This window comes from Macaca fascicularis, chromosome 3 (genome assembly GCF_037993035.2).
Source record: "Macaca fascicularis isolate 582-1 chromosome 3, T2T-MFA8v1.1".
Classification (NCBI taxonomy): domain Eukaryota; kingdom Metazoa; phylum Chordata; class Mammalia; order Primates; family Cercopithecidae; genus Macaca; species Macaca fascicularis.
In genome coordinates, this window is record NC_088377.1 from 5,819,328 (window position 1) to 5,845,571 (window position 26,244).

The 26,244-nt window shown below is 48.7% G+C and overlaps 1 protein-coding gene and 1 long non-coding RNA gene across 9 annotated transcripts in view; one reads left to right on the top strand and one right to left on the bottom strand.

The window, feature by feature from the left end:
* BACE2 (beta-secretase 2) overlaps window positions 1-24,705 on the bottom strand; it is a 115,407-nt gene extending 90,702 nt beyond the window's left edge. For both annotated transcript variants that reach the window (XM_005548655.5, XM_005548654.5), the window contains exon 1: window positions 24,250-24,705. In XM_005548655.5, coding sequence (XP_005548712.1) covers window positions 24,250-24,561 — 312 coding nt within the window. In that variant the 5' untranslated portion in view covers window positions 24,562-24,705. The remainder of the gene's footprint in view (window positions 1-24,249) is intronic.
* Window positions 4,509-10,909, top strand: LOC123572421 (uncharacterized). Of its 7 annotated transcripts, none has more exons than XR_010585362.1 (4): window positions 4,509-4,780; window positions 4,952-5,200; window positions 9,046-9,141; window positions 10,714-10,909. It is a non-coding gene; the product is annotated as an uncharacterized lncRNA (long non-coding RNA). The 7 variants fall into 7 exon arrangements; XR_010585359.1 differs by having other exon boundaries at window positions 4,509-4,846; window positions 10,714-10,908; XR_010585361.1 differs by having other exon boundaries at window positions 4,509-4,822; window positions 4,932-5,200; window positions 10,714-10,908.
* Window positions 24,706-26,244: the final 1,539 nt, after the last annotated feature.

The window sequence follows — 26,244 nt, forward strand, 5'->3', positions numbered from 1 at the left end:
CTCCCCATCATCCTGAAGCAGCTGGATTGACAGAATGTTGGAATGGCCTTTTGAAGTAACGATTACAATGCCAACTAGGTGACAATACTTTGCATGGCTGGGACAAAGTTCTCCAGAAGGCCGTGTATGCTCTGAATCAGCGTCCAATATATGGTCCTGTTTCTCCCGTAGCCAGGATTCACGGGTCCAGGAATCAAGGTGTGGAAGTGGAAGTGGCACCACTCACCATCACCCCTAGTGATTAAGTAGCAAAACTTTTGCTTCCTGTTCCCACAACATTACGTTCTGCTGGCCTAGAGGTCTTAGTTCCAGAGGGAGGAACACTGCCACCAGGAGACACAACAACGATCCCATTAAACTGGAAGTTCAGATTCCCATCCGGACACTTTGGGCTCCTCCTACCTTGAAGTCAACAAGCTAAGAAGGGACTTACAGTGTTGGCTGGGGTGACTGACATGGACTGTCAAGATGAAATCAGTCTACTGCTCCACAATGGAGGTAAGGAAGAGTATGCATGGAATACAGGAGATCCATTAGGGCATCTCTTAGTATTACCATGCCCTGTGATTAAGGCCAATGGGAAACTACAACAGCCCAATCCAGGCAGGACTACAAATGGCCCAGATCCTTCAGGAATGAAGGTTTGAGTCACTCCACCAGGAAAAAAACCACGACCTGCTGAGGTGTTTCCTGAAGGCAAAGGGAATACAGAATGGGTAGTAGAAGAAGGCAGTCATCAATACCGGCTACAACCACGTGACCAGCTGCAGAAACAAGGACTGTAATTGTCATGAGTATTTTTTCCTTGTTTTGTTAAAAACATGTTTGTGCATGTTTATACTTGTACTAAGAAAATATCTTCATTTTATTTCCTTTTTCCTTTAGCATGTGACATAAGATTTATAGACTTCAAATCAGCATTTAAGTATTGTTAACCTTATGTAATAGTATTTGGGTTGGGGACTGGTGTGTTTCAGGTTGTACAAAGAATAGCCGTATTATGTTAGGCATAATTATGACCTCATTATTGTCTTTATTTGAAGATTATGTATGATCTCAGGAGATGTGCATGGGTTCAAGTTGACAAGGGCGGACTTGTGACGGTTAATACTGAGTGTCAACTTGACTGGATTGAAGGATACAAAGTATTGATCCTGGGTGTGTCTGTCAGGGTGTTCTCAAAAGAGATTAACATTTGAGGCAGTGGGCTGGGGAAGGCAGACCCACCCTTAATCTGGAGGGCACCATCTAATCAGCTGCCAGGGAATATAAAGCAGAAGAAAAACGTGAAAAGGAGAGACTGGCCTAGCCTCCCAGCCTACGTCTTTCTCCCATGCTGGACACTTCCTGCCCTTGAACATTGGACTCCAAATTCTTCAGTTTTGAGACACAGACTGGCTCTCCTTGCTCCTCAAGTTTGCAGACAGCCTATTGTGGGACCTTGTGATTGTGTAAGTTAATCCTTAAAAAACTCCCCTTTATCTATATCTATGTCTATATCTCTATCTCTGTCTTTATCTCCTATTAGTTCTGTTCCTTTAGAGAACCCTGACTAATAAAACAATGAAAATATTTTCTATACCTTGTTCTCCATACAGTCCTTAACTTCCAATCAAATTTTAATGCTTCTCTTTTAAATACAGACAGCCAGCCAATAATCATGATAGTTGAGGAAAGTCTCTAGCATGAGACACAAAGACCATGACAAACACACCGAAAAAAGGAACTTGGAGGAGACGGATAAAAAGCAGGAAGCAGAAAGCAAATGTTAAGCAAAATCATAATTTTCTCAGAGAAATATGAGAAGATGTACAACTTTGAAACAAGAATAAGGTGAAAACAAACAACAACAACAACAACAAAAAGAGAAGCATTCAGAGAAAAAGAAAGTGATCCTGACAACTAAAATATGGGTGGCAGAAATGAAAATGGAGAGGAGAACCAAAAAGACTGACAAGGGAACCAGAGAGACCAGACTAGAAGGTGCAGCATCTGAACAATGGGAGGTCCAATAAGAGAGAATAGGCAATTACTAGACAACTTCTCAGAAGTGAACGTTATGAGTTTCTAGACTGAAAAGATTCACCAAGTACCCAGCATTTTTTTTTTAAAGACCCAGACTAAGACACATCAACAAGAAATTTCCAAATACCACATAGAGAATATTTCACATGTTTCCGGAGGGAAAGAAAACAGTTCATATACAGAGAATCAGGAATTACAATTGCATCAGACTTATCAACAGCATCCAGGTAGAAGATAATGTAAAAATACCTTCAAAACTCTTAAGGGACACAAGAAGATGCTGTTTGGCCACAGGAGCAAGACTGCTGGCCTCCAATCAGTCCTCTGGGCAGGCCTCTGAGGCAATTACAGGGCTAAGGAACCAAGTAACCAGTGTGGCATTGGCTGTGCTAAAACCCAATGGCCCCAGGAAGAACCCTGTTGATGCTGGCTTGGAGCATGAGGCTTAAGGTTGAGGTTGAGGTTGAACAGGCCCCTGTGTAGAGGCTAAAGCAACTCCATCCTTGGATGCCCACCACCGTGTTGACTTCTGATTGACCCCAGTTCCTGGAAGGCTTCTAAGGTTTCTGTTATCTATTGTTCCTTATGTAAGAGAAACTACTTATTGGTAAATCCTGCCCTTAGCTCAGACAATCCTGCCCTTAGGCAGATTCACATAGGATTCTTGCCTTTTCCTATGACTGCCCTAGACATTCCTTCCCTACAGTATGTAAGCCCTGGGTCTGGGGGGTGATGGGTGGGAATCCACCATCTCGTCTCGCCACCACTTGAGACACAGGCATGGCTCCCATTCATAAGTCCCTATTAAATATTTCTCTCTGAGAAACTGGATTTGGCCTCTTCCTCGGCCACTCGGCTTCCTTGGACTCTGGGGTGGTTTGCATAGGCCTGCCAACCATGAACACCCTGCCTTTCCCTAGGCCTGAACACAAATATTGAGAGTTTTCAATTCTTTACTTAGCCTCATGGTTCATAAACCCAGGCAATGAGGCATATGTCCACGGAGACAGAGATGAGCAGGCCCCAAGTGAAGCACCAGCTCAGACATGGAGGGGAAGACATGGGTTCTGCTGGGCACAGAGTGATTCCGCCCTCTATCAATACGGCCCACAGGTGCCTGCAGCCCGACCTTCCTGAATGGCACTGCCTTCTCTCCTATTTGGGTGCAAAGAGCAAGAAGAAGGGATCATAGAAGTTGCCCCTGGACTACAGGGTTAAGCCAAAATGTACATCTATTGACTAATGGAAGGATAATAACAATATTACATACTTTTAAAATGTGTGTGTACTTAAGAACTGATGTTATACAGAATATAACCGAACTATTACATAGTAAATTCTTATGTATACAAAAGCTGTGGGAGCTATACTTTGGTAAACTTTCTGACGGATTACATCTAAGTGGTAGTGGGTCAGGAATTTAACATTTGCTTGCAACTTTGCTGTGCTGCCAGTCAAGGATACAAAGCCCAACCATTCTAAAGGGTTTGCAAGCTCTTACATTCAGAGCACTCAATTCTCAAAGGTGGTTTTGTGGTTGTTTATAACCTCAGACACAATCACCCTTTGCCCCCCCACCCATTTTCTCTTGCTCAGTATCTACACACATCACATCTTCACCTTCCAGTAAAAGTTCAAAGTACTACACAGCAATGACAGACACACTCCAAACTCACAGACGCTTTCATGAGTTAAGATTCTAGAGCCTGTTAGCAGGTTAGGATTTTAAAGAACAGTTTTAAAACTCTGTTTTGTGATGCCAGGGGCAAAATAATGCTCTCAAATACAGTGGTAGAACATATTCAATCTTTCATTCCTCAAATATCATCCTAACTTGTGCCAGTCATGGTTCTAGCATACAGTGGCTGTTCTAGGCACACAGTAGCTGCAGCAAACTGCTGGCCACACCCTTCCTGGGCACTTGACTCTATAGCCTCTAAATGCAAGCACCTATGACTCTCTGCAAATGATTTCTTTGGCCAGCTATTGAGCCAGAAATCCTGAAGAGTAGACCCCCTGGGAGCTGCCCTCTGCCCATGGTTGGCAGGAGGGGGTGATAAGGCCCACCTGCCTTGCCCCCTAGTCAGCACAGCTGAGTCTATCTGATGTCACCTCTCAGAGTTCCTCAGGGGGCAGTGGGCCTCAGTGGCCCACATTTATAACCTCCTCCATGACACACTCTTACCTGCAACTCCTGGTGAGGCAAGAGGTGGGACTTGATTCCAGAGGCAGGGCTTGGACATAGGACCAAACTGAGAACTAGCTAAAACAGGTCAGGGCAGATGCAGCTTTCCATAGGACACACCCACCAGCATGCCATGTCAGTTTACCGTTTCCATGGCAACACCCAGACCTTTCCATGGCAATGACCGAATGGTCCTAAAGTTACCACCCTCATCCTAGAAGTATCTGCATAAACCACCCATTGATTTGCATATAGTTAAAGGTAGGTATAAATATGACTGCAGAACTGCCTCTGAGCTGCTACTCAAGGCACACAGCCTATGGAGCAGCCCTGATCTGCAAGGAGCATCTCTGGCGCTGTTGTACACAGCTGCCTCCATGAAAGCTGCTGCCTAACACCACCAGCTCACCCTTGAATTTTTGGGCAAATCCAAGAACCCTCCCAGCCTGAGCCCCAATTTTGGGGCTTGTCTGTCCTGCATCATCTGGCAACCAGCAAAGGGACAAGGACAGCAGAGACGGTGGCAATTGGCAGAGAGGCGAGACAGTGGAGACAGAGAGGCAGCAATTGGTGAGAGACAAGAGACAGCCGTTGGCAAGACAGCAAGAGAAGGTGAAACAGTCTGTGATTGAGGATGTAAGAGCCGTAACACTGAGGCAGTAACAACAAAGAGCTGCCAACACTACCGAGCTATAACCCTAACCAGTGCCTCTTTTCACAGCCATCATCTTTCCCTGGCAGATGGTGAAACTGAGTGGACAGCCACGTGTCCATAGTGCAGCTGCCTCGTGTGGGACCCACCGCTCCAACCAGCAGGCTTGGTGGGTTACTGGTCCCTGTGCCAGCCCCCTACACAGAAGCTGAGCACCCCCAAGCTGGGGAACCTGGAGAGACCTGAACCCGGGTCCCACGTGGAAGACCGGTTGGCGCCATTTTGTCTTCTGTTGGATGGGTGGGTGTCCCCTTTGCAACCTCCACCAATAATATCAGGTAAGCTAGGAAATAAAAGCCTTTGGCTAAGTGGTCAGTTCCCCACCGTTTAGGTACCTTGAAGCACATCCTTGCCACCCCTTTACCTGGTTCTTTCTCCTCTGACTCCATTTTATTGCTCCACTTCGCTTTCATTTTCAGTCCTAATATGTATGTCTTGTTTGGAGTCTTATGTTTGCTTTTGACTTTCTGTTAACTGTATTTGGGCAATCATTTAAGGCAGGAAACTCGGTTGTGAGAGGTCCCCTGTTGTGTTGACTCTGGGATACCAGAGTCACGTTGTTCTATGTTTTATAACCTGGTCTTGGGTTCACCAGGTTGGCCGCCCCCTGGGTGCCCCAGGGTTTTTGGCACTGCTGTGCACTGCTGCTTTGGTGAGGGCATCCTCGTTGGCTGAAACACAGGCATTTTGGGTTCTCAGCATCGGTGTTATAGGCCACCCTCCAGATGCTCTGGGATTTTTAGCACTGACATTTCCTCTAGGATTGTGGGTTATACCCCTTTCACTAGGCCAATACTGATCTTGTCTTTTTCCACCCTGAAGTTAGGAGTATTATTTTCCTAATAGCCAGTTGCAGGCTCCTTCCCGTGTACTGTCTTATAACTCCCTTGCTTAAGCTGCTCTTGGTCAAAGGAATTGGGAGCTCCCAGGCTCCTGGCCTGGCAGTCAGCCACCTACAGTGGTAGACAAGTGGCCAGTCCAATAGTTTTTTCAGTGTCTCCACTACTGGATAGGTTCTCCAGCAAGTCAGAGCCTCTCAGGTCTCCCCTTGGGCAACGCTGTTTACCCCTTTCCCTTCCTCCATTTGTTTAGCCCCCCTCTCCACCCAACTCTGGATCTCTATGGAATTGAGGCTCAACATTCGACTGCCCATTTGCAGCTCATAATCCATTTTCATAACACCTTGCTATCTATATTTACACCTTTAAAGAACACGGGAATTTAAGAGGGAAAAGTAACTAGGCTTTTGCTAAACTTAGGCTACTTAAAACCCTCTGTAGAGATCCTTACTAGGCATGGGGACAACAAGGAGCATCCCAAGGGACTCGCCACTAGGGTGTCTTTTAAGCTATTGGAGCAAATTCAAATTTGGCTTAAAGAAAAAGAAACTCATTTCGTATTGCAACACCATTTGGGTTAAATACAAGTTAGATGACGAATATATCTGGCCTAAACATGGTTCTATATATTATAATGATATTTTAAGATTAGGCTTATTTTGTAAAAGAGAAGGAAAATGGGAAGAAATCCCTTATGTACAGACTTTCATGGCTCTATACTGGATCACATTACTCCCAGGCATTAGAATGCCATGCATAAGGGAGCCCCAGCTCGCTGCTCCCCATAGAAAGTTTACAAGCCTCCCCAGAGTCTCTTCAGTCCCCCATTCCTGAGTGGGGGTTCTCACCAATTCTATGAAAGATTGCACCCCAATATCATCAGGCACCTTTCCCCCTTATCCAACTAGCCCTAGCCTATACCATCCGCTGCCCAAGAAAATGAGCCCAACCAGTACACCAGGAGTGCGGCCCCATATCAGCCCCTAAAGTCAAGCCTGTGTCCGCTGTGGGAAGTAGCTGATGGAAATGAGGGAACGCTCAAAGAGTACATATGCCATTTTCTGTGTCTAATTGGACGTTATAAAAGGAAAGAATTGGCCAGTTTTCAGATAATCCAGAAAAGCTTATACAAGAGTTTGTTACGTTGACCATGTTCTTTAAATTGCCATGACTTACAAATATTGTCATCCGCTTGCTGTGCTGTGTGGGAAAAAAAAAGGAGAGGAAAAAGTGTGTGGTTAAGCCAGTCAATTATGACAAGGTGAAAGAAATAACTCAGGGAAAAGATGAAAATCCTGCTCAGTTTCAGGGTCATTTCGTTGAAGCACTCAGGAAATATACTAATGCAGACCCAGACACTCCAAAAGGGCAAGTTCTCCTGGGTACACATTTTATCATTTAATCTTCTCCTGACATTAGGAGGAATCTACAAAAAGCAACAATAGGACCTTCAAGTCCTACGAGACAATGCTTAAACATAGCCTTTAAAGTTTACAACAATACGGACAGGGCAAAACGGGAGTAAAAAGAAATAGCCAACAAGTACAATTGTTAACAGTGACTTTAAGCCCCCTTCCCCCTCAGGGTTACTCATCTTGAGAAAATGTTACAAAATTGGCATCTGGGATGCCTGGACAAGAGCCCCTGACTTGGCGACCCCTAGGCCAGACTCACTGTGCATACTATAAGCAAAAGGGCCCCTGGCAATGAGAATGTCCTAACTGCTCTGGTGAGGGAGAACAATAACAACAAAAAGCTTCCATCAATACTAGAGCTAACCTTCTTCTACTAGCCCCAGTGAGCTGTTTACTGTCCCAGAGGACAGCTTTCCACAGTGGCAGATAAGCAGCTGCCTGAACATTTTTCCTTGGTATTTCCACTGCCGGGTGTGTGCTCCAGTGGCTTGGGAACTCCAGAATCTCCTTTTGAGCAATGCAGTTTGCTCCCTCCCCTTTTCAGTTGATGCTATGGGATTCCCTGTCCTGCCTCTTCCTGTTTTCCATACCTATCAGGACAAACAAAATTTGGCCAGGTAGATGGGTCCCAGTTCTGTAAACAACTCGAACCCAGTTGTCTTGTATAGGTTGTTTTATTTAATACGTTTCTGGGTATATGTACATGTATTGTGATATGTGTTGTGTTTAGCGTGCTATCAAATTGGCTTCTAGATAAAAGAACTCTCATTCAACAAATAAGACTAGTGAAAGCTTATTAGTTTGAAGAGAATCTTGTATCTTCTAAAATTTAACTTTAGGATTTTTACCTAGGTAAGTCACTGATGTTCATAGGCTTCAAAATGGTTAAAATGGCTTTAAATGGTGACTAGCTTTGCATGGTATCTTGCTTCTCGGTGATCTACATAAAACAGTTAAAAGTGAAATAATTAAATACACATAAATGGGATATGCTTAATGTGTGGTTTAAAATCAAAAAGGTAGAATGGTTCTCATCTATAGAATGACAATATCTAGTGCGAAGTTCACAATTTCTTCCTTCCTAGGTTTAAATAAAATGTGCTGAAGAAATGTATTCTTTATCGAGAAAATTTTTTTTGTCTAATCCAGAAGTTATTAAATGGGAGGTTCAAAACACAAGTGAACCAGTGAGTAGAAAAGAGAGATGTAAAGAACATTATGAATAGAAAATGTATTTTTTGTTTGTTTTGCAAGGAAGGACATAAAGAAAGAGTAATTTTATATGTGGAGAAATCTTGTAAATTCCTATCCTAGAGTAAAATAACGGGTTATTTAAGAAAGAGGTAGTATAGAACATGTTAGGAAATTCAACCACGTTGTAGATGGTCTGTGTAAGTCATCTGCACAGTGTGGATGAATGTGGAGGTGGGCGGGCACTCACTGGCCCTTGAAGTCTTTTTGAGCAGTATGGAAGCCAAGAACTAGAAGCTAGGAAATGGGGTTGTAAAACTGATTTGTCTATGGATTTTATGTGTTGAGCTGCTGTGGTCTTGGCTTGTAGTAATTACCTATATGAACATTCCACCTCCCCTTTAGAATTTAGGACAGGTTCAAAAGGTCCTCCAATATAAAAATAAAATACTGTCCTTCTCCACAAAGGAAAAGATAGCTCTCCTGTTCAACCAGGAGATTAGTCTTGCTAAAACCTTAAAGACAAGGTAAAGACAAGGATCCCCCAAGAATCAATTACAACCAAAATGGAAGGGCCCTTATCAGGTATTGTTAAGTACCCCCACTGCTGTTAAACTTCAGGGGACACCTACTTGGGCACACAGATCCAGGATTAAACCTGTTTCTTATGAGTCACAGGCACAAAGGAAGGACACTGCAACCACAACCAATATCAGTAAAGCTTTGGAAGACCTCTGCTACCTATTTAAAATAATCAACACTCAGCCAGAAGAGGTAATGTAATGCTGTAGATGGGAATAGGAGCGTTAATCTTGCACTTCTTCCGGACTGTAGTACTTCTTTTCTATGGCTTTAACCAGCCACCTCCTGCTGGGAAACATCTCCTGTGGGCTTGTTGGATATAGAGGCCACTCTAAGACCCAATCAGATACCATGATGCCACTGTTAATTCTGTTTGCTCTTCTAATTAACTTAAGCCAGTGTGTATGTGGAGGGGGAGGGTGGACACAATTCTACAGTAAATATTTCAAAAATTGTAGTATCATAGAATCATCTTTACAGTTGCTAGATTTGTCATCAACACCCCCAGGATAGAGAGTTTCATCTTCTGACCTACCTGGAAAATCTCAGGACCATGTCCCCAGACTTCCTAATTAACCATAGCAATCCCAAAATACCCAAACCCCTACTTGTGAAGTGGAACTCTCCCCCACTTAGTGGATCCCACCTGAACTCTGCTGTTTCCCTGCCCTGACCACTATTATCTGAATCCGGGAAGTTCGGTATATCTCCAGTGCACTCATAACTCTAACTTCTGCATCCACTCTTGCATTAATGACACAAAAGTGGAAGCGTCTCTGCGGTGCTCTGATCCAACTCCAGTTGCCAAGTTTCCAAGACCACAGGGAGGTAAATGAGATGCCATTTGTAAGTGAAAAGACCATATATGGTACCTTCCCCTGGGTAGGAACACACAAAGGAAAACAACTGCCTGATCTGGGAAGGTGATAGTATTACCCTCTTCTAGAAAACAAAGATTGTTCAACCACCACCACGAGAACAGGCGGAAAATATCTCTATAGACTCAACCTGGCAACAAAGCGTAAACATCACACTCGGCAGGGCTTCTGTTGGTGCCCCAGCTGGGCTCATTTTTGTTTGTGACCATGAATGGGAAGAAGTCACGCCCTATAACCACTCCAACTCCCTAAGGAGTCACTTCTTCTTTAAGGAATAGCTTTCCCTTGTATCTAAAAAACTTGGAACTGACATGAATGAATGTTAGCCACTCTTGCCCCTCCAGGGGTCACAATCTGTAACCCCTGGGACCCAAGAATACCAGAAATAAGTGAGCAATACAATTAATTCTGGCAGGAATCAGGGCGCCAATAGGACTAGCAGCACCCTGGGGTGGCTTTGCCTACCATGAGTTAACGCTAAAGAACTTGGCTCAAATCCTAGAACCCTTAGCCACCAACGGAGGTCAGGCATTAAAGAGAATTCAAGAGTTCCTTAGACCTGGCAAATGTAGTTGTCAATAACAGACTAGCATTGGATAATTTACTAGATGAACAAGGTAGAGTCTTGTGCAGTTATTAATAAAACCTGCTGCACATATGTTTACTCTGGACAGGTTGAGGTTAACATTCAAAAGCTCTATAAGCAAGCTAGCTAGTTACACAGAAATAATCAGGGCACTGACCCCAACTATATCTGGTCAACCATCAAAAGTGCCTTCCCAAGTCTCACCTATTTTTCGCCTCTTCTAGGACCTTTGACAACTGTCTTGTTACAATTTTTTGGTCCTTGCTTCTTTAACCTCTTAGTAAAGTTTGTGTATTCTAGATTACCACAGTTCCAGAGACAATGCTGGCACAAGACTTCCAGCCCATCCTGTCCACTGACACGGAGAATGAAATCGTCCTGCCTCTGGGCCCCTTAGTTCAGGTATCCAGAGATTTTTACTCCTCCACTGCTAGGCAGGGCCTACGTCCATAAACTCAGCAGGAAGTAGTTACAGAAAACAGATCTCCGCCCTTCAGCAGCCCCCTTAAGATTAAGGAGGAGTATCTAATCTCTGAAGGGGGAATGAGGTAGGAGGTGGGACTCAACTCTGGAAGCGGGGCTCAGGCACTCAGACCAAACTGAGCATTAGCTAAAACAGGTCCAGGGCAGATGCCAGTTTCCACAGGACACACCCACCTGTTCCAAGTCAGTTCACCATGGCTCTGGCAACACCCAGAAGTTACCACCCTCACCCTGGAAATGTCTGCATTAACTGCCCCTTAATTTGCATATAATTAAAAGTGGGTACAAACAGGACTGCAGAACTGCCTCTGAGCTGCTATCCTGGGCACACAGCCTATGGCGCAGCCCTGCTCTGCAAGGAGCAGCACCTCTGTTGCTGCTGTGCGCGACTGGCCACTTCAATAAAAGTTGCTAACACCACTGGCTTGACCTTGAGTTCTGTTCTGGGCAAAGCCAAGAACCCTCCTGGGCTATGCCTGAATCTTAGGGCTCGCCTGTCTTGCATCACTGGGATCATCTCCCAGTAAGCTAGCCACACTTACATCCATGCCTCAGGGCCATTTCCAGAGAAACCAGCCCAGGACACTGTTGAATAACACAATAGTCTCTGGGGCCTTCTCCACCCCACCCCACACCGGGCATTGTCAGCTTGATTCTCCTTTTTAATTGCCTGTAAGCAGGTAGCATAATGTTTTCACATTCTTTGTAAGGCCTTTGTTCTACTGAAATCTAAACTCAGAGCACAATTTTAAACTAGATGAAAGAAGAGCTGCGCTTGAAGCACTGCAAACACTTCCCTACCACACATGTGCACTCGCCCTGACACCCTCAATCCCCCTGACACCCTCACTCCTCATCCTGACACCCACACTCCCTGTGACACCCTCACTCCTCACCCTGACACCCTCAATCCCCGACACCCTCACTCCTCAACCCGACACCCTTGCTCCTCACCCTGACACCCTCACTCCCCCGACACTCTCACTCCCCGACACCCTCACTCCCCGACACCCTCACTCCCTGGGACACCTTCACTCCTCACCCTGACACCCTCACTCCCCGACACCCTCACTCCTCACTCTGACACTCTCACTCCCCCAGACACCCTCACTCCTCACCCTGATACCCTCACTCCCCTGACACCCTCACACCTCATCCTGACACCCTCACTCCCCGACACCCTCACTCCCTGACACCCTCACTCCCCCGACACCCTCATCCTCATCCTGACACCCTCACTCCCCCGACACCCTCACTCCCCCGACACCCTCACTCCCCGGGACACCCTCACTCCCCCGATACCCTCACTCCTCACCCTGATACCCTCACTCCCCCGGACACCTTCACTCCTCACCCTGACACTCTCACTCCCCGACACCCTCACTCCCCGACACCCTCACTCCCCCTGACACCCTCAATCCCCCGGACACCCTCACTCCTCACCCTGATACCCTCACTCCCCTGACACCCTCACACCTCACCCTGACACCCTCACTCCCCCTGACACCCTCACTCCCTGACACCCTCACTCCGCCGACACCCTCATCCTCATCCTGACACCCTCACTCCCCCGACACCCTCACTCCTCACCCTGATACCCTCACTCCCCCGGACACCTTCACTCCTCACCCTGACACTCACTCCCCGACACCCTCACTCCCCCTGACACCCTCACTCCTCACCCTGACACCCTCAATCCCCCGGACACCTTCACTCCTCACCCTGACACTCTCACTCCCCGACACCCTCACTCCCCCTGACACCCTCACTCCTCACCCTGACACCCTCACTCCTCACCCTGACACTCTCACTCCCCCGGACACCCTCACTTCCCCCAATACCCTCACTCCCCCAACACCCTCTCTCCTCACCCTGACACCCTCACTCCCCCAACACCCTCCCTCCTCACCCTGACACCCTCACACCCCTGACACCCTCACACCTCACCCTGACACCTTCACTCCCCGACACCCTCACTGCTCCCACTGACACCCTCACTACTCCCCCTGACACCCTCACTTCCCCAGACACTCTCACTCCCCGACAATCTCATTCCCCCTAATACCCTCACTCGTCACCCTGACACCCTCACTCCACCTGACACTCTCACACCTCACTCTGACACCTTCACTCCCCCTAACACCCTCACTCACCCTGACACCCTCACTCCTCACCCCAACACCCTCACTTCCCCAGACACCCTCACTCCCCGACACCCTCACACCCCACTGACACCTTCACTCCCCTATACCCTCACTGCTCCCACTGACACCCTCACTCCTCACCCTGACACCCTCACTGCTCCCCCTGACACCCTCACTCCCCCTGACAATCTCACTCCCCCTAATACCCTAACTCCTCACCCTGACACCTTCACTCCCCCAACACCCTCACTCACCCTGACACCCTCACTCCTCACCCTGACACCCTCACTCCTCACTGTGAACACCCTCACTCCCCCCGACACCCTCCCCCCTCACCCTGACACCCTCACACCCCTGACACCCTCACTCCTCACTCTGGACATCCTCACTCCTCACCCTGACACCCTTACTCCTCCTGACACCCTTACTCCTCCTGACACCCTCCCTCCTCACCCTGACACCTTCACTACCCCTGACACCCTCACTCCTCACCCTGACACCCTCACTCCCCCTGACACCCTGACCCTGGACACCCTCACTCCTCACCCTGACACCCTCACTCCTCACCCTGGACACCCTTACTCCTCACCCTGACACCATCACTCACCCTGACACCTTCAGTCCTCACCCTGACACCCTCACTCACCCTGGACACCCTCACTCCCTCCGACACCCTCCCTTACCCTGGACTCCCTCACTCCCTCCGACACCCTCCCTCACCCTCCCTCACCCTGGACTCCCTCACTCCCTCCGACACCCTCCCTCACCCTGGACTCCCTCACTCCCTCTGACATCCTCTCTCACCCTGGACACCCTCAAGTCACCTGCCTGGCTGCAGGCTGGAACACGCTTTCCCTAACTTCTCAAGGCTCAATCCTTCTCCTCATGCCAATCTCAGTTCAAACTGCACCTCCTCAGAGAGTTCGTCCCCAACCCCCCTTATAAAGCAGGATTCTTTTACCCATACCCCTTCCCACATTGCACTGTCTCACAGCACTCCTCTAAAAGTCTGTTTACTTCTTTAACAATCTATCTTCCTTACAAGAAGAGAGGTTCTGTAAAAGCCAAGACTATCTTTGTCTAGCTGACTGTTGCATACCAGGGCTTAGACCAAGGCCCTGACATGTAGTAGGTGCTTAATAAATATGTTTTGAGGCAAGGTCTTGCTCTGTTGCACAGGCTGGAGTGCAGTGGCACAATCATAATTCATTGCAGCCTTGAACTCCTGAGCTCCAGTGATCCTCCTGCCTCAGCCTCCTGAGTAGCTGGGACTACAGGCATGCACCACAAAGCCTGGCTAATTAAAAAAAAAAAGAATTGTATAAATGGGGACTTGCTATGTTGCCTAGGCTGATCTTGAACCCCTGTCCTCAAGCAATCCTCCCACCTTGGCCTTCCAAAGTGCTGGGATTACAGGCATGAAGCCACCACACCCAGCCAATGTGCTGAAAAAAGAAAGAAAAACATGCTCATCCTTTGAGTCGGGTTCAAATTTTTTCTCCTCTTTAATCCCTAGTCGCTCCAGTTATAAGTGATTTTTAACTCTTCTCACACTTTAATGCATCTGGCAAGAAGATCCACGTGGTGTTAGAAACAAGACAGGACCTTAAGGATGGGGGGAATCAGCAGGTGTCAGCGTGCCCTGTGTGCTCAGGGCAGCTGTTTCCACTGGACATTCCCCCTTTGCCTCTCTGGGCAGTGACTCCCAGGCCAGTCGACCTGCTGTGTGGAGTAACCAGGATTTCTCAGTCTTGGCATGGTTGCCATTTTGGACCAGATTGTTACTTCTTGTGGGCGCTGCCCTGTGCAGCAAAGAATGCTGAACAGCACTTCCAGTCTCCACCCACAGGATGCCAGTAGCACCCTCTAAGTTGTGAGAACTCAAAATGTCTCCAGAGGATGCCAGATGTCCCCCGGGTGGGGGGGGCACCATCACCCCGCTTTGAGATCCATGGAGCCAGGTCTGTTTGCCACCATGGGGTAAAGCTCCACTCCCACCCGCCTTAGGAGGGCTAGGAGGCAGCGTCGTGGGGCCACAGAAGGCCTGGCTTTGCAATCAGAGGACAGGATGCACATTCCTTCAAGACACAGACTCAGATTGTTAGGCATCTAGTTCTCGGGGTTTCTGTTGTTGTTGCTGTTCCGTTTTGTCTGTCTTCCCTCCTTTGTTTACTAGCAGCCGGGAATTTGCCACTTTTTCTAAACGAAGATTTATGGAACACTTACCACGCGGCCGACGCTGTGCAAGGCTAAGGTTCTAATACATCTCAGCTCACTTAACTCTCTCAACACTATAAATGCACACTGTTTTATCTTGACCCTTTATTGGGAAGGCGATAGAGAGGTAGGAGGGCAAACACCTTGTGTCCCAAGGGTGTTACTGGTGGAATAACATCGCCCCCCACACCCTAGTTTCTAATTTGCTGTAGGCTGCGACGCTGTGGGGCAAGGCTCAGAGTCCTGTTGAAATTAGGAATAAGTGTGCTGTGAGGGAAGGGCTGCCTTATTTTAGAACACAGATTTTCCGAATATCTATTTTGACAGGTTCGATCCTCTCCTCCCCTTCCTGCCTTCCTTCTGCCGATTTTCAATGTCTTGATGGTGTCCCACCTAAGTGGCCTTTACAGATGTGAGCTGTGAGGCACTGGGGATGCAGGCAGATGTCCTCCAGCCCAAGACTGCCTAATTTAATGGGATTTCTGCATTCTGGAACAAGCCTCCATTTTCCCCAAGCAGGATTACTCCAGAGAGCAAAACACAGCCCAATAGTATCACATTTCCTTTCTGCTTTAGCAAAAATAACCACTGTCTCATTCAAGGGAAAAGGCCGCCAAACAAATTTGTTACGGGAACCATTTGTAACAACTTCTACTTTGCACTGCCTTGGAGCAAGCACACTTTGTACAGAAGGGTTTGCAGTTACGTGGGCAGCAAGGTAACCACTGATCATTACAGGAAGCTTCAGAAACTGGGACCAGTGTAGGAGAATGGGGTATCTGTCCAAACTAAGAATAAAAAGAATGACACTTGTATTTTGTATGTCTTTTTCACTTTGTCTTTCTCATAATTTATTTTTCTTGATATTTGCACCTTGCAGCCCTGTGATAGACTGGAAATCTCAAAAACACACGTTCAGCACCAAGATTTTGAGCAGTACCACCTCAGAATGAGATCCCTAGAGAAAACTGATGTTTTCCACTTGCCCAACACAAGCAGCTTTTGGAACACAATCTGTTTGACATGGAGATTTTCTAGATGGGCAAAGAGAAGGAAACAACCTAGGAACAGTATTTAGGAAGATGAAAGAACACAGCCTTTCTGCACAGGAAACCGCTGAGCAGAGAACCTGGCCTCTGCAGTGGGCTCCAAATAGAGTCCAATGGCTGGGGCCAGCCTGGCTGCTTAGAGACTCAAGGGATACAATAAAATGCAGATTCTCAGGTCCTAGTGCAGAGAGTCTCACCCAGTAAGTCTGGACTGCATATGGGAATCTGTATTTCTAGGCTCTTCTGCAAGGCATTCCTGGTCTTTCCAGGAACCATAGGCAGCTGGTTTGGGGAAAGAAGCAACGACTCCAAGTGTGACCTGTGAGCTGGCAGGGCCACCCTCAGCTCTGCTCCCAGCCACTGAATCAAATTCTGCATTTTAACAGAACCCCAGGTGATGCACCGACACAAAGCTGAAGCAGATTGGTCTAGGGGCAAAAAATTAGAGCTATGGAGATTCTCTCAAATGAAATAGATGATACCATTGACCGTTAGAGCTTCTAGAAGGAATCTCAGGTCACTTGTTCCAATTCCCTGATTTACAGATGAGGAAACAGGCTCAGACAGGTCAAATGACTTCTCTCCAATACCCAACATTTGGCAAGTAGCAGATCTGGGACTAGTACCCAAAGCACCTAGCTCTCCAATCACTGCACAAACCACACAATTCTGTCTACTTGCCAGTGGCTTTTCTCATTCGAAAAAAGCTTAGGAATTTCCCCAGGAAGCAGCACAATTTAATGGGAAAGGCTCTGGATGCCTCTCCAGGGCTTCTGGAATCCATGCCCACCTCCACCAAGAAGCCGCTTTCCTGCCAGCTACAGGTGCTCACCTGAAAAGTAAGCCAGACCATACTAACCCTGGCATTGCTGGTACCTGGAAAACTTTCTGATTCAATGCTTTCCACCTCCTACTACCCCTCGCCACCCCCATGGCGTGAAATCCTGAGGGGCTGCTTTAGAAGTTATTGTCTTTGGCTGCTGGCGGGGGTTTGCACAGCTGGCACACTGCACCAGTCTCCTGCCTGCTGCCAACGAGGTCACTTCCCAAGCACTGGCTTTGGAGAAGCTGGGACTCTGCAGTGGGAAAATGACGCTGCCCTTAGCAGGACAGGTGTAAATTCTCCCCCTGCCACTTTCAGCCTAGTGTGAAACGGATGGAGTATGCATTCCCACTTCCCTTTATGGTTCCCTGGAATGATGGAGCTGCCTCGGGCATCGCCACATTACTCTTTAGACAGTCTCTTTGTCTTCCTGCAATGGCAGCACTGAGGCTGTGTATTTCTAAGTGCAGGTATGTAATTGCCATATAATAAAAATCTGAAAACATCCCACCCGGGACCTGTGCTGGACAGCAAGCATTAGCACAAAACAAACCCACTCATTTCACTTCCCTTATGGGGTTAATGTCAACACTCCCAGAGTATTCTTTCTTCTTTTGAGAATTCTAAGAGCAAAAAAGTGACCACTTTTTTATTGAGCAGCAATAGTCAAATATCAAAATAGTACACCTAGGCCAAGAGAGGATGAAGGGGAGCCAGGCCAGGAAAGTCACCCAGAAGAGGTGACACTCTCTTCCTCAGGTTCCATCAGAAACATGTTTACACCCAGGGAAGTTATAGAAGGGATGCCAGGCTGCCCACCTGCCTCACAGGTATGCCCTGTTGTCCGGGTAGTATCTGTTACCTTAACATACAATGAGCCCCAGTGTCTCACCAAGGCCGGGCAAACAGGGTGACCTGGAGGAGGGATCCGTGACACACAGCAAGGGACCCAAGGACAGGCAGAGGCCCACAGTCAGTCATAGAAGCCTCAGGTCACCCGGAGAGGGGCCTCGCTCACCAGCAGGCAGGACCACCACCCCATTCCTGCTATACCCAGTGGGGGGGTGGGGCAAGAGTCAGTAGCCCACTAACCCCCCACCTCTGCTCCAGCATAGGCAGACCCTGAATTCAGGGACCAAAGGCTTGACCTACTCTAGTCTATGAATGAGATGTTACATAAATCCCAAGGCATGTTGTCAGATACCAGGAGAAGGAGAAAAACACCACCTTTAAATTCCTCCTCCTCCACCCCTGGGAGCGATGCAGCTACGTACCACCACCACCAAAGAATAGCCACTTGGCCAGGCGTGGTGGCTCAGGCCTGTAATCCCAGAACTTTGGGAGGCGAGGTGGGCGGATCACGAGGTCAAGAGATCAAGACCATTCTGGCCAACATGGTGAAACCCCATCTCTACTAAAAGCACAAAAATTAGCAGGGTGTGGTGGTGTGCGCCTGTAGTCCCAGCTACTTAGGAGGCTGAGGCAGGAGAATCGCTTGAACCCAGGAGGCGGAGGTTGTAGTGAGCTGAGATCGCGCCACTGCACTCCAGCCTGGCGGCAGAGCGAGACTCGGTCTCAACAACAACAACAAAAAAAAGCCGCTCATCACAACAGCTAGCTTTATCCTTTTGGGATCATTCCAGGAGGAAAAGGGAAAAATGGGCAGCCAAGAGGAGGTGGAGCCAACTTACCTACAACAAGGAGATCACACAAGGAGATCAGGGATAAGTATGACGGGAAGTATGGGGGGAAGCGCCTATTTCACATTAAATATATCCTGATTGATAAGGGGGTTGCCTTACAACGTCGTTAAAACACAAAATACTCAAGCTTTCTACATCCAGCAACGTGTTTATTACTAATAGGTATTTAAATATCATTGATCTAATCTTGCACACATTGGATTTCTCTCATATTATACATTAATTTCAGCAATTCTAGAATTAGTGCAACATGACATGGGACATTTTAAACTCTTTTTTTCGAGATGTATCTTGTTCTGACACCCAGGCTGGTGTGCACTGACATGATCTCAGCTCACTGCAACCTCTGCCTCCCGGGTTCAAGCAATTCTCCTGCCTCAGCCTCCCAAGTAGATGGGACTACAGGCATAAGTCACCACACTCGGCTAATTTTCATATTTTTAGTAGAGACGGGGTTTCACCATGTTGACCAGGCTGGTCTCAAACTCCTGACCTCAGGTGATCCGCCCGCCTCAGCCTTCCAAAGTGCTGGGATTACAGGCATGAGCCACCGTGCCCGGCCTGATGTTTTAAATTTTTAAGCAACTACTCTCCAGCAGGAAAAATAATACAGAAGTACAGAAGGGAAGCAGACACCCTCCCCTCTTCCTTCTCCCACCCTAAGCCCCAGGGCACTTTCTTGCCACAGGCTTCATATTAATACAGCACGAAAGTCATCATTTGTTTATTTCCTGTGATAAAAATTACACTTGAATCCCAAGTTGAAATTATTAACAATTAAAAGGTGAGGCAGAATCAAAGAAAAAAAAATCCATAGAATGAAAAACTTAGAATGAACTTGTTGTGGATTAAATCATGTTCCCCAAAAGATATGCTGAAGACGTAACTCCGGTACCTGTGAACTTGACCTTACTCAGAAAGTGGGTCTATGCAGATGTGATCAAGTAAAGATGAGGTCAGGTTAGAGGAGGGCAGGCCCTAATCTAATGACGGTCTCCTTATAAGAGAGGAATCTGGACACAGAAACTTACAAGGAGGGGAGAGATTGGAGTGATGCGGCCAAGGGCCTAAAAATGCCAGCAGCCATCAGACACTAAGAAGAGGGAAGGAAGGATCCTCCCCCAGAGCCGCCAGAGGGACAGTGTTTCTGCTGACACCTTGCTTTTTGAACTCTGGCCTGCAGAATTGTGAGAACAAGTTTCTATAGTTTTGAGACCAGGATATTAATGCAGAAATTAGAAGATTATCCACAGCTGAGGAAAGGGAAGCTGAGGGAGGTTACACACTTGCCCATGGTCACAGGTGTGACCCTACAGTGTTCAGGACCTGTAATCAGGCCAAGATGCTTCTTGTCAAACCACATCATCTCCAGAAGCATGAAAATGGTTCTTCTTAAATGTTCCTATAACTAAAACACTGCACCTAAGGAGGAACCGCAGTGAAGTGCAAAGACTTTGAGCTAGGCAGACCCAGATTGACAGCTCCGCCCTGCTTTGCCTTCACTAGTGTGGCCCTGGACAAATTACTCTGCCTCTCCAAGCCTCGGTTACCCCGTCTGAAAATTAAGTCACATTATTGTGCACATTTTCCAGGATGTTGCAAGGATGAAACGAGGTGAGCCACGCAAAGGGCTTCACATGCCCTTTGAGTGCCCGACACTCCATCAGCAAGAAATTAAGGTCAGCTCTTGATCTTATAAACTATTTCTCGGACTCCTGTCCCTCCTTATTGTTTCAAGCTGATTTCTTGGCTCACCTTTCCCAGTCCTCTGTAATACAGTCTTTGATGAATTCTTTCTCTAAAGCCCAGGAGCTGCCACTTCTCACTCGAAGGAGCTAGTGGTAAACTGGCTTTGACTTTCTTATTCTTTCATCCTCAGTAATTGTTTTTTCTCATTGTCTTTAATAGTTTACCATTTCAGGTGGCACCATCAGAGTTCTTCTTGCTGGGATTACCTTCTTGTTTTCAGCCTCAACTACAGTCAGCTTCATTTGGGGAGCCTGGATGGCTTCTTCTGAAGAACACAAACTCTTATTGCCATATGCTCGATCCATATTTTCAATGCAAGTCTTCCAAATAATTGTGTACGACGAGGCTGATAATCAAGTGAGCGCACCATGATTAAAATGAGATTCGTCAAAATAATTAGGTGGCCCTTTACATTCAAGTGTTCAGGTATGAGAATAGTTTTGCTGTCTGCTTTACCCATCTTAGTGGAGATGACAGAAAATCTTTCAGAAAAAAAAATCCCAAAGGCTTTTTTTGAAGCTACTACAAGGTATACGGCTGCACACCTTTTCCTGTCTTCAGCTGGAGTTACTGTGTTCGCATGAAAGTCTCTTTTTTAATAATGGAAATTGCTGTAATTATAATCACTTCAGAATAGTGTTATTATTATTAATAAGACCAAATTGCATGGTTCAAGCAGATGCTGGTTCAAAGAACTGTTCGAAAGTTCTACAGTTCGGAAGAACCCACATAATGGGATCAGCCACAAACCTGGCAGTCATCTCCATGCCAACGTGGCCTTTCCTGCCAGCACCCGGGCCTTGCCTTGCAGCTCTCACGCGGGCTTCTGGGCACATGCCTGTGACTCCTCACAGAGTCACTGGGCAAACAATGGACCTCCAGTTACTGATTAAAGCCTTCTGGGAACAAGCACACTTCCAACAGTTGACTTTCCCATAGAAGAGGGGAAGCTGGAGGGCTCTGGTTCCTGTTGAACCTCTCCTCTCAAGGCCTCTCCCATGCACACCTGGATCCAGCCCTTCATTCTGTTGCTCATTCAGCAGTACTGAAGGAAGGAGGAGATGGGGGAACAGCAGGCAGTTCCAGAGGGTCCAGTTGCAGTCACACATTAAGTTCCTAACACCTTGGGGTGTAAGTTCAGGGCTTTCTGGCTGGAAAGGGTAGTTTGAGGCCAAAACCAAAGAGATCAGGAGGCATGAAGGGAAGGAAGTCATTATCTGCCTGGTGGTTCAGAACTTGGCTTCTGAAGTTCAGTTCCCTGGCTTCCATTTTTGGCCCTCCCTCTTTCTTGTCCTGTTGCCCTGGAAAGTTGTTCAGTCTCTCCAAGCTTCAGTTTTCCCATCCCCAAATGCATATAAGAACCCCGAGGGGTGGTGGGTGGTGGGTGGGGATTCTGGGGAAAGCACACCTACAGCGCATAGCGCAGGGCTTGTCCCGTACCGAGCTTTCAGACATTGTCTATGACTATTACTTAATTCTTGAAAAATTCTTGGTTATTTATTGCTTGAATTTACAATTCCATTTTTCTCTCCACCTAAGCAATTTTTATTTTAGGCTTCAGAGAATCAGCAGAGAATAAATGCATGACTCCTGGCCATTAATAGAGCAGGAAAGCTCACTCCAGGTTCAGAAGTCACCTCACTGCTGTCCCCTCTAGCTGGCTGCTGACACCCTGCTGGTGGCCAGAGACATTTCAGGGCAACACAGGCTGGCACTGAATCCTAATGCAGTAGTCAGTAAAGCCTGAGTTTACCGTAGGCATTTGGAAAGATTTTGCTATAAAGCAGCTTATCGCTAAATCAAGCCAGGAGGGAGGTACAGGATATTTCATTCCCCATCACTTGTAAAAATTAAATCTGTCTCTGTAGAAGCAGCCCTCCCTGGAAACATGCTAATGGTTGAGAAGTAATCTTGAACCAACTACTGCCTGGGCTATAGTGAAGACAAGAGCCTAGGTACTCAATACATTTCTGTTAATTAAATTAATTAAACCTCATCATTTTAAAGTAAAGGTCATTGAATTAATTAACAGGCAAGCTATTATTTATAAAAGCTTTTTTATTTTTTTGATTGCCAAAGTTAAGTATTTTTTAGTCGTTCTTCAGGCTTCTTCCTTTCCCCTTTCCTCCGGAGGGCTTCTTTTATTATAGCCCTCAGACCACCCAAATTTACTTTTAGTAGAGAGAATTCCCTTGCATCAAAGCACACATCTCAAATGGGGAGTCTTTCAAGGCCTGTTCCAAAAGATTCTCTGTAGGTCACAGAAGAGGTTCTTCCTCAATAGCTTGTGATATTTACAAGGTTCTCAGCACCAGGCACGTGTTCCCACGTGTTGGCTGCACCAAGACCACATCTTAAGGGCCAAGTTAAGCTCCCTCAGCTGATGAGGATTCCCTTTCCCTCGCTCTAACCATCCACTCCTGGAGATGGCAAAGATCACTCACGTGGCTTCCCATGACTTAGATGAAAGGCAACTCGAATCAAAGTTTGAATACGCTTTTGAAGGTTTTTTTTTCCCCCTAAACTAATTAAACAACTACAGAAGTTATTCGGCAGTTTCCTTTTTTAAAAGAATTAGCATGGCATGTCTTTCCTCTTAAAGTCTTGAATAATTTAATGAGAATTATACAAAAGTCATGAGTATGTTCTATTTATGGCGGAATCATAGCTGAATTAAAACCCAAATGACAATGTTAAAAATAAAAATAAAGTATCCTCAAATAGTGCATTCAATTGAGCAAAGGACTTCAAATCCCACTTGGATTAGATAGTTTGAAAGTAGGAGGGGAGCAGAGCAATTGGGACTTTTTTTTTCTTTTTCTTTTTTTGATTACTGTGCTTGGGAACATTTGTTTCTTGCTACAAAAAGTGTTAGTAAATGAACATCAGAGTAAGAGAAAAAGAAAGCTGTTGTAATCGGGATACCACTTGGTCCCCGGACCTCACTCAGCCCATATTTTTTTCCGGTAGCTGGACTACATTTCACACTCTCCGCACACCCGCGTGTGCGTGCATCGCTCCGTGCAGAGGGGCAGGGCCGCCGGATAAGCGAGGACACAGCTGACAAACCAACTCGGAGAAAGGAAAGCGGGCGCAGGGGAGACGCTGCTCCTTCCTCAGAGCAGCAAGCAAGCCACTTCTGAACCGGCTTGCTTTTAGCTGAGCTCATGCATAAATCCTTTTTAAAGGGTACTGCGCCTTTGGAAGCCAGCCACGAGCCTCTTTAGCAATGAGACAGCATGGTGGGGGGCGGGGGACGGGAGAGTATGAACACGAGGTGATTTTCCCCATAATAGCCCGTCGCCCAAGGCCCACCGTTCCGTCTCCCGCTGGAAGTAGGTGTCGCCCGCAAGAAGGAAATCACGTTATTGGAGGCGGCAAGTTCCAGGTCTCCTCTCCCGCCCAGCCCCGCGGAGGGGGAGCTCACAAGTTCTGAAACACTCGCGCACACCCCTCCGTGCGCCCCGGGCGGGGGCCGCCGTCCTCCACGACTCAAGAGCGAGCGCCCCCGCTCCCCGGCCCACCCGAACCCCTCTGCGTTCCCCGCTCTTCTGTGCGGGGACAGCTGCTGCTTTGGGGGCGACGCTAAGCCGCGTGGAGGCGTCTCTGGACGGCCCCCTCCCCCCAACGAGCCCGAAAAGCCCGCGGCAGCAGCCGGGGGGCCCTACCTTCTGCGGGGGGGTCCCAATCAGCATCTCCAGGTAGTAGCCGCGGCCAGAGTCCCCCTGCAGGTTGTCCACCATGGCCAAGAAGTTGGCGGCGCCCGCGGCGGACTCCAGGGCAGGCTCCAGGGCGAGCGCCAGGCCGTCGGCGCGGCGCTCGGCGGGGGTCCCGGGTCCCGGGGTGGGCGCAACTACGCGGTTCGTGGCCGCGGCCACCCGGAGGGGCAGCGTGAAGGGCGCGGGGGCCAGCTCCGGGGCGGCGCGCAGGAGCCACTGGGCCAGCAGAGGCAGCAGCAGCGCCCGGGCCAGCGCGCCCATGCCCACAGCGGGGCCCGGGGGGCGCGCCCAGCCCAGCCCAGCCCGTCCCGTCCCGTCCGGCAGCCGCGGCTCAGCGACTCGGCGGACGCGCGGGGCTGTGGGCAGGGATGGGCGCGCACCGGGACCGGCGGCAGCGGGAAGGACGGGAGGAGGGCCCAGGGGAGGAGGCTCGCGGGAGGGGAGAAGGCGGAGGCCGGGGAGGCGGGCGCGGAGGCGCGGAGCCGCCCCAGCCCGCGCCTCCAAGTTGAGCAAGTTCTTCTCCGCTGCCCCCTCTGGCGGCCGCGGCTGCCCCGCAGCGGCCCAGCCCCTCCCCCGCGGACAAGGTCACAGCGGGGCTCGGGGGCCGCCGGGGTCCACCTGCGCCTGCCCTGCCCACCCTCGCTGGGCTCCGACCGCGCCTCTTCCCTGGGAAACTCGAGTCCCGAATTTCCTCGGAAAGCGCCCCAGCGGCCGCGGCCAACGGATGTGACGAGGCTCATCTGATACCAGGGGGGAAAGTTTCGAGAACCCTTAAAGGGGCAGCGAGGGCCTGAACTAGCGCCCCGGCCTGGCGCGCGTGAGGGTCCGCGGGGGTCTATTCGCCCTGCAGCTGCGGGGGGTGCTGGGGGTGACTCGGGGGTCAGCAAGGAGAGCTGTGGATCTGGAAGGAGCCTGGAGCCTCGCGCGCCTTTCCGAGCCTGCGCCTCCCCTCGCCAAGCGCCTCCGCCTCATTTCAGTCGCCTGGTCTGGCTGCTTTCGAGGCGTTTCCCGTGCGCTGCCCCTGAACCCCCGCCCCGAGTCCTGCCAGTTCCCCGGCCTCATCCCCCGGCGGCCCCCGAGTGGTTTTAAAGAGGTCTGAGTGGAGGCTGGGAGGGTGGAGGGTGGAAGGAGGCAGAGGAGGATGCGAGAGCTTTGGATAATTTTCCCTAAAAAATCGGGGGAGGTGGGGGGCGTGGCTGCTGCTGGCGGCTGGCCCCAGCCTCATTGCCCCTCCACTTACTCCCTCCGTTGCCCGCAGCTGGCTGCGAACCTGGGCTTCCTCCCAGCCACCTCCCCCCAACCCCCGCCCCCTCCGCCCCCTCCGCCCCCTCCGCCGCCCCCGCCGCCCCCGCCGCCGCGCCCCTGTCCCTAACGCAGGTCAGATGCTGCTGGAACCCGCTCTCTCCCCTGGCACCGGGCCCTCAGGCCATCTAGTAAGTTGCTGTCAGGATCCCAAATCAGGGCCACGAGTCCACCCTGCTGTGATTCCTGCCCTTCTCCCCCACCTCCCCTCCTATCCCCAGCCAGCTCTTCGCGAACTGTCTGATTAATGCTTGTTTAGCCATAGACACCAAGACGCAGAAATGCGTTCAGTAACGCAAAAAACGAGGGTTATTTTATTTTAGATACTAAAGGCAGGGGGGACAATTTTAAAAGTTAAAGTCCATCGATTTCTACAGAAACAAGGAATAGAAAATCCTCCTCCAGCTGAATTATGTTGGCTGTTTTAAAAAACAAACAAGCCCATCTTCAAACAGTGGGGAGTTAGAAGCCAAGCTTCTCCGAATCACTGCAATTTTCATCTACTTCTACTTAAGATTTGATTTTTATTCCTGTGTTCCCAATTTTAGAATCACGTCTAGCTCTGCAAGGGACCCTTATGTCAGAGATCTTCAACTGTATTGATTTTCAGATGACTTTAATCATAAATCACACTTCCCCAAA